General features: G+C 36.9%; 1 protein-coding gene across 1 annotated transcript; it reads right to left on the bottom strand.

The window, feature by feature from the left end:
• Nucleotides 1-4,350: 4,350 nt before the first annotated feature.
• LOC111905914 (probable protein phosphatase 2C 25) lies at nucleotides 4,351-6,101 on the bottom strand. Its single transcript, XM_023901646.3, has 3 exons — nucleotides 5,398-6,101; nucleotides 4,972-5,310; nucleotides 4,351-4,876 (listed from the first exon to the last, which is right to left on the bottom strand). Exons 1-3 carry the CDS (start codon nucleotides 5,851-5,853, stop codon nucleotides 4,535-4,537), a joined length of 1,137 nt encoding a protein of 378 aa, XP_023757414.1. The 5' UTR covers nucleotides 5,854-6,101; the 3' UTR covers nucleotides 4,351-4,534.
• Nucleotides 6,102-8,411: the final 2,310 nt, after the last annotated feature.

Raw genomic sequence — 8,411 nt, forward strand, 5'->3', positions numbered from 1 at the left:
GTGAGTCTGACCTTGTCCCCCTCGGGACACCGGTTCGTACGGAATGCGTTGGCAACATCAGCCAACCATCTGCTGCTAGCGATGGGGTCCCTAGCCCCATGATAATCTGGTGCCCCGCAAGCCCTGAACTCTCGAAATGTCAAAGTACGCACTCCTATCAAAGCCATCATCTCGGTACGGAAGACTCCCAGCCTCTGATACAAGATCTCCAGTATACCCTCCTTGACCGTGCCAAAGATCACAGGAGTCTGGTCTAGTATGTTGTGCGTAACCTGAGTTGGTATCAACTCCCTCATTCGCTCCTCGAGCTGCTCGGCTCTTGAACTCGAGCCTGATCCCTCTCCGGCGCCTAATTCGTCCACTGGTCTCTCTCGCAACGTCACCATGCTGAAAATATAATACATCCTCTATCAGAATACTTATCACTGCTGCGAGACCAAACACACACCCTACCAGGTTCCCAGTCTTGTCTCGGCCTTTCCCGAATCGAGTACGGATCCTCTGCTTTCAGTAGTATGGGCCCATACTACCTTCCACATCTATCCGTACTGTCCTTAGGAATTGCTTCGACTCCACCAGGTCCCTTATCCACTACTATTGCTCCCAGCACTATCTCATCCTAGGCTTACCCTAGGGAAACCTCTGACTCAACTCAAACCAATCCTCAGCTGCTGAAGGTCTCCTTGTGATGCCAATTAGCCATTACCTGGATACCATCACATGTGACGAGGCTCAGATAATCCTTCGAGTAAAAGACTCATCCCTACAACGGTTGGACTCAAACAACAACTGTGCAATAGGGCCAAATCTAGTACTCTGAGATTATTCAACCCTGATCACATGTGACGTGATGTATTCACCTAATGGCTAACTCCCATCACTCAGAATCCCACAATGCACAAAGAAAGCAGCATTCAGACAAGGGAAAATCTAACCATAACATACTCAAGCAATCATATCCACATAGCAAGAATCTGTACTAGCATGCAACACAAACCCATAAACTCTGGCATAACCTAAACAAGCTATCCTATTACTGTCTACTCAGCACTATCATGCAGCTCAAAGCACATATAACAGGCACATAAGGCATCCTCCCTAGATCCTTAGTCCTAATCTAGCATGTTGTTCTATTAACTGATAATCAAAACATAAACTTGTATAAGTATTTTGGGATACTTAGTTGAGCTCGGCCAATTGCATGCACCACACCCTTTTCTCTTATCAAAATTCTTTTCTTTCTGAATTCTTTTTGGCTTTTCTAAAACTGTTTTCTTTCTCAAAACTTCTCTTTTTACAATCTGCCTTTTCATTTTGAAAACTTCTAAACCAATTCCTCAGTTTGAGTTCAGAGACACCCGAGAGCATGTCCGAATCCCTCAAACCAAGGCTCTGATACCAACTGGTAACGTTCCAAAATTTAAGACAAAAGAAAAATTTCTTTTATAAACATTACTTAAAACATAATTATCAATCCACAACATAATCAGAGTATTACTTCCAAAACATATTTTCATTATCAGAGTAAAACATTCCCAGGCTGTCTAATCAATGGTGTGTGCCATGCGATCACCCCGAGCTCTTCCCTCCGCTACCGGAAGTACCTGAAACCAAAACTGAAAATCGTAAGCACGAAGCTTAGTGAGTTTCCCCACCATACCACATACCATGCATAACCACATACTGGACCACGCCCACTATCCTGGGCCTCGCCCCTTGCCTCGGGCCTCGCCCGCTACAACGACCCCGCCTGGCTTCGAGCCCCGCTCGGATACAGATCTGTTTCGCTTAGGCCTCGCCTGTCACAGGGCCTCGCCCGCTAACATATAATAGCACATAAACATATGACATCACATAAGCTAACACACATACTAACAGATCTTGTCCTAAGGCCTCGCCTGTCTCTGGGCCTCGCCTGCCAACATATACTAACACATAACATTTCACAACACATAAACTAATCATATGCTACCGAATCCTACTCTATAGGCCTCGCCTATCCTGGGCCTCGCCCATGTCCTGCAACTCGACGAGTCGTCCCTTAAACTTAGGGTTTCCTTTCCTTTCTTGGCCTTCCTGACTTTGGGTGTTACAGAAAGTCTAGGAAGTTTAGTTATATGTACTTTATTGGAGATTTATGTGTTAGTTTGAACGCATGGTATTAGTCATGTGTAGTGGCTTAGGAACTTTAGGGAAATTCATGGGGCAAATACATATATGTATTTGGGGGCGTACTGCTTGAAACACAAAATTTGTATTTGGATCAAGGATTATCACAAAGGTACCTAGAAGCTCGAAATATGTGAGTAGTATAAGTTAGCACCGTGATTAGTATTTTAACCTTTAGGGTGTATCTTTAGCATGGTGGCTATGGGACCGGGAGGAAACGACCATAGAACAGGTTTGAATGTCTCGGGTGAGCATGACACGATTATTTCAGGGGTCTTGTAGGGCATACATGATGTGATGTCGGGTATTCAAGCAATGATTAGAGAGGATTTGATTGTGTTACCAATCAAGAAAGGTACAGTTACATAAGAAGCAATACGGACGTACTGGTATCGACAAGGTTGCATGTTAGACTCACGTGTTCGACGTATTAGGAATTAATTGTTTATCACATGATGAATTTCAAGAATGGTAAATGTTTTTCGCACCAGTTTCTGCCTTGGGGAGGCAAAGTTTTTTTTTTCATGAACCTCTTGTCAAGTTCGACCAAAGATTTATGGGATCGTATCGTTCATGACGTGAGAAGAATTTACGACTCAAATTAGAAAATTGTATGTACCCTTGGTGAAGATTGAGCAAGAGAAACGGGAGTTTGTACCATTCGTCAGGTGTCAGGAGACTAATGAGTTAAAGGATGCAGCTTGGACTCGATTCATGCGGATGGAGGCCCGACAAGGGAATATGAAGTATGAGCAGAAGCATTCACCTTTCGAATCAACCGTAAGAGTTGAGGTTGTTAACCGATGTATGGAGGGATAAGGGAGCTACAATTTTTGTATCATATGTAGGCTGTCGCACGAGGGCAAGTGTCGCAGGAATAAGTGTTACTTTTGTGGACATAGGAATCATCATCATCAAATATGTGAGTATAAGTTGAAGGTTTATTTCCAAGTGAAACAACCGGGCCACTTTATGGCTGATTGTTCTAGTTTGATGGATCAACACTTATGGTTTTGTAGTTACCTTATGGATGAATGGGGAGGGCAAAGGACCTGATGACCTATAATGGAGTTGTTTTGTTTCATGTCAAGGAAGAGTTAGCGACACTCGTGGAGATTTCTGGTATGTATTCGAGTGTGTTACTTCTATGTTGTTATTTTCATTCTTATGTTCATGTGTATTTTGTTATGGTTCTAGAAAATCCTTTATCGCCTGAGTCGTTGATTTGGTGGACGGATCTTTGGTGTAGGATCTTATAGGTCATGTGATATTTGTAGGAAGGGAATTATAAAGGCTCATAATTTTTTTGGCTTTACCCTTTCGTCCGTTCTTGTCTGGTAGGGGGGGCGGGGGGGATAATTGTTTATGCAAAATGTGGGTACAATAGCAGCTTGATTTTCGGTTTCAATATCAAAGGCCAAAAGAATTTTTTGGCACGAGTATCCGTGCAGTGGTACCGACCTTGTATATTTATCTAACAACAAATGTAATGATATCTAACTCTCATGGATACAATCATCAAAATCCACCACAATACGCGAAGGGCAAAATCGTAATGGTTTTTTGAATGTGTAGGGATGGCAAAATCCCCCATACCTGATGGGGAACCCGAAACCCGCACCTGTTTTGACCGGGGAATCCCCAAATTGACCAGGGATGGGGAATCCCCAAAAAAAATGGAGATAGGGATGAGGATAATCCTAGACCCCGACCTCGTTATATGTATATTAATATATAAAAATAATACAAAACATATATTTATTGTATAATTTATCTAAAAGTTTATTCAAGTAACCAAACTTATTAGTTATTAGTTGGTTGAAATTGTACTTTTTATTCTTCTTTTATCTAATTTAACCTTGCATATATTTTTTTCTACTTGGTTGATATATTTTACCTTACATATAACTCAAATAATTTTTTTCTATTTGATTTTTATGTTATATTTTTTATGATGTTTTTTAAAGTATTTAAACTTACGACGTAGTTAAACTGAAATTTAGATTTTTTCTTGATGTAAAAGTTTTCAAAGATCGATCCCCAGTCAAGATCTATATTAGAGGTGATGATCATTCATTTATATTACCCCATTAAAATTAAAATGAGGATTTGAAAATCGAGATGGAGAATGGGGCCCACATTTTCAGTCGCCGTTGGCATCTCCATAAATGTGAGACATGATTACTCTACAAAGTCATTTCCCTTATTAAAACCCATGAAGCCACGAACGTGTGTTTACATAAGAACAAAGCTATAAAAAGAATGAACGAATTGTGTTATTTAAATATGAACTGAATCTCGTTAAAAGAGATCTAAAAGCTAATCAATTAATTTATAGTTTCGTTGATCATCTTCATAGAAGTCATCAACAAAACCGGCCCAAGTCAACTATCATCACACTCGCATCGTCAATGGATCCTCGAGACGCCGAAAGTTCGACCAGTTTCTTGCAAGCCAATACTCGTTCTAACTTATCATTACTTACACAGAAAGGCCGAGCTAAATCAACTGCTTCCTGATTGCTCACTTTGTCCCATAATCCATCAGAAGCCATGATCAAGAACTCAAATTCAGGCACAATTTTGAAGATTTCTGATTCGGGTTCAGCCGTTATCCATTGTTTAAGGCTTCGATCCCCGATCCCTCTTGAAACCGCTAGTGATCCGAGAACTCTTGGAACACCATGGTTACAATCAACATACCCACCCTGCAACATCATCGATAGAGATTAAGTAATCGTTAATCAATAAGCAGATGAAGAACATTGTTTGATTAATTTGAGTTCTTGATGAAGATGCTTACGAGTGATTCAATTCTGAGCTTTTCGTCTGGTCTTGAGGGTCGGTGGTCGGAGGTGAGGGGTGTGGCAAACCCACGACTGCTCAGCACTGCGCGGCAGTCGCCGGCGTTTGACACCACAAGGTTGCTGTCTCTGATAATGGCGGTAACGCAGCAAGATCCACCTCGGTGATCTTGTTTTAGAAATTGCGAATCTGTGTTCATGTAACCTTGTTTGATTGCTTCTATTATTTCGGTTTCACCCATTTTTTCTACTTCGTTTAAGATGTTTTTATCAAGATTTTCTGCTGCAAATTCAGCGGCTTTTGATCCACCATGGCCATCGAAAACACCAAAGAATGCCTGGAAAAGGATTTCAAAAATTAAACCCTTGTAAATTACTTTAAGAACAGTAACAAAAACTACAGAAGAAAATCCACAAACATATACCTGGTTATGTTGTCCATTAAACTCAACTACAGCTTTGAACCGATCTTCCATGGCGTCTCGCTTCCCTTTCTTACAATAAACCGAATACCCATCTCCGTCAACCTCCACCTCCTCCCAACCATCCTCCACCGCCTCCAACGGCGGCGTAATACGATCGGAAAAGCTTAACGAGGCAACCGGAATAGCTAATTTAGCGGGTCTTTTCCTCTTTGAAAGCGTAGGAGAAGAAGAACAAAACGTGGGTTGTGTGGGTCCGCCTTCACTGGAATCCCTAACAAACCCACTTGCCGGCGGGAGTGGCTTTTGATAACGACACTTGAACGACGGAGAAGAGAAAGAAATAGATGGGGAATGGGTCAAAGACAAAGATTCCGGCGATGATTTACAGTAAACAGAAGAAGAAACTCTTGGCGATGGTGAGAATACAGGCGAATTTGGGATTGCAACGGTAATCATTTTCGATTGATCGATATGTAACGTTCGGATTTTTTTTTTTTTTCGAGTGGTGGGTTTTTTAACTTTTAACGAATCGGTGTGGGAGATAGATTTATAGGGTGGGTTTCGTTTTAGGAAGAAACCCGGTGGTCAAAGTGGGGCCCCGATCCTCCGTGTGAACTAACGGAGTGTTGTTTTCTCACTTGTTTTCTGATTCGAGCCGACGCTTTTTTCTATTTCCATATTTTGTTCATGTTTAAATATACTCCTAATAAATAAATATATTATTATTTGACGGATAACTTATCAAATTGTTCGATTATTTTATTGAATATTTTTAGGACGTATTACACACCCATTACACTATTTTTAAATTTATATAGTTTGTCTGGATTTGAATCTTTAATTTTTAACTGATGGACATCTATCTATTAATTTTTGATAGCGTTCAAAAAAATATACTAAATATATTTGCTAATTGGAGTCCACGTTATTATCATTATATTGAATTCATAATAATCAGTTGTGATTTTCAGATATAGGTGTCTTTAGTTTTGATTGTGTGAAACAAAATATATATTTTCTACGAAAACTGATTATTACGATAATAATTATTAAAATAAATTATAAATTTAATTCTTAGTCTTTTAGGCTGAAAGGTGTTTTTCTCTGCGAAAATTTGGTGACACATAGGCACAACATAACATTTTATCATTTTTGTCAATATTTGTCTATTAGTAGGATATGGTATCATTGTTGCCTATCAATAAAAAGAAGGATGTTAAATGAAAATATTGTTTAATTGTTTCTTGTTGGTTATTAGTTATTAGTTATTAGTTATGGCTGATGAGCCGAGAAGACATGCCACATCATATTACCAGTTGCAAAAGACATGTTACATAGTGCAACCTTACATAAAATCACAAATCTAGTCTAAATTTTGAAATTAAAGTTTGTGTTTTCTTGTATATTTTTACTTAAAATTCTGAGTGGAGAAGTTTGAAAGTCATTTTACGTCTAGATGCTTATGGACCATAAAATCTAAATACAAACATATGAAGATAATGGCACGATTTTAAAATTAGATTAAACTTTCGACTATAGGTAAAGCACAAAGAACATTAAAACAAATCTAGCTAATTTATTTAAGTTTTCCAAAATTTAAACAAAAATTAGAGTTTTATAATAAATAGGCACTAATATCATGTTATCATCAGAAATTAGCGAATGGGCTGTGAAAGGGACTAATGGACTGCGAATTTGTCTTAATAGTCAGTACTGCTGTCCCATATACAAACCATATTATTTTATTTCAATTTTATAAATATGGAAAAAATCAACCATTTGAAGATTCTACCACAAAAACTTCAAAAATAATTTTTTTTATTAAAAAAATCCATGATTTATGCAGGTTCAAGTGCCAAATTAGTGTTTATTATTATTATTATTATTAATATTATTATTATTATTATTATTATTATTATATTGCATTTCTGCAGATCAAACTTGCAAGAACACATGTCAAACATATGAAAACGCAAGTTAAACCTGCATGGAATTTTTTTTTTTGGGCATTTTGATAATTCAAATCAAAGTTTTTTTTTTTTTAATAAGTTATTTTCCAAAAAGAGAATGTTTAGGAATTTCTCAGGCAATGGCCGGTACAACGGTAATTTCCCATGTGCAACTTAGGAAATTTGTGGTTATTTTCATAAAACCTTTTTTTCATAAAACTTGAAAAACTTGTGAAAATTAGTCAAATTTAGTTTTCTTTTTAATTATATATAACTTTGATCAAATAATTGTTTAATCATTTAATTTTAATTCTAATCATTCATTTCCAAAAAACACTTTTAAATATGGGGTGTCGTGTAGTTCCTGAAGTGAATCGAATACTTGTGAAATGGAAAACCAAAATAAATATATGAAAGTTATAAAAAAATTAAATGAAAATAAAACAAAAAAAAAAACAAGTTAAAAACTTGTAAGAAAAAATTAAAACATTTATAAAATATTTGGTTTAAAAACATTTGTATTAAAATTATATGAAAGTATAAAAAAAAAGTTTAAAAAAAATTATAAGCAAAGTTTAAAACATTATATTAGAAAAACCCATAGGAAAAAAATATCATAAAATTGTTATAAGAAATTATAATTTTTTTAAGAAATTTATGTAAAAAATTGTTTACATTTAAACAATATTTTTTCGTATACATTTGACCATTTAACTTGTAAAATATGATCATATATTACCATTGTGACGTGCTATGTGACAACCCGAAATTTTCCATTCAAATCAAACCATATCAATCCAATAATAGTAGAGCAGTTACAGTGAAAATTCAAACTTATGGAATAAGTTTGGCAGTTTTCAGGGTTTTACACCTAATGAGATATTAGGAGAGTGGTTGCACTAGGATTTTGTGCAGCACTGTAATTCCATTATCCTAGATCATTAGAATCCATTCCGAGAATAAAAATATTTTCTGCCAAAAATCTCAGGACTATAAATAGAATTCTGAACCAAATTGGTTCATTAATTGAATTCCAATTAGAGAAAAGCCAATTTCTCTCTCACG

The sequence above is a fragment of the Lactuca sativa genome, chromosome 9, assembly GCF_002870075.4.
Source record: "Lactuca sativa cultivar Salinas chromosome 9, Lsat_Salinas_v11, whole genome shotgun sequence".
In the NCBI taxonomy this organism is placed as follows: Eukaryota; Viridiplantae; Streptophyta; class Magnoliopsida; order Asterales; family Asteraceae; genus Lactuca; species Lactuca sativa.

What these genes read in the sequence shown, in the direction of transcription:
- LOC111905914 (XM_023901646.3), bottom strand. Translation starts at nt 5,853, where the DNA reads ATGATTACCGTTGCAATCCCAAATTCGCCTGTATTCTCACCATCGCCA. An exon ending in TTAATGGACAACATAACCAG is followed by an intron (nt 5,311 to 5,397) that starts GTATATGTTTGT and finishes ATCCTTTTCCAG; the next exon opens with GCATTCTTTGGTGTTTTCGA. An exon ending in AGCTCAGAATTGAATCACTC is followed by an intron (nt 4,877 to 4,971) that starts GTAAGCATCTTC and finishes ATGATGTTGCAG; the next exon opens with GGTGGGTATGTTGATTGTAA.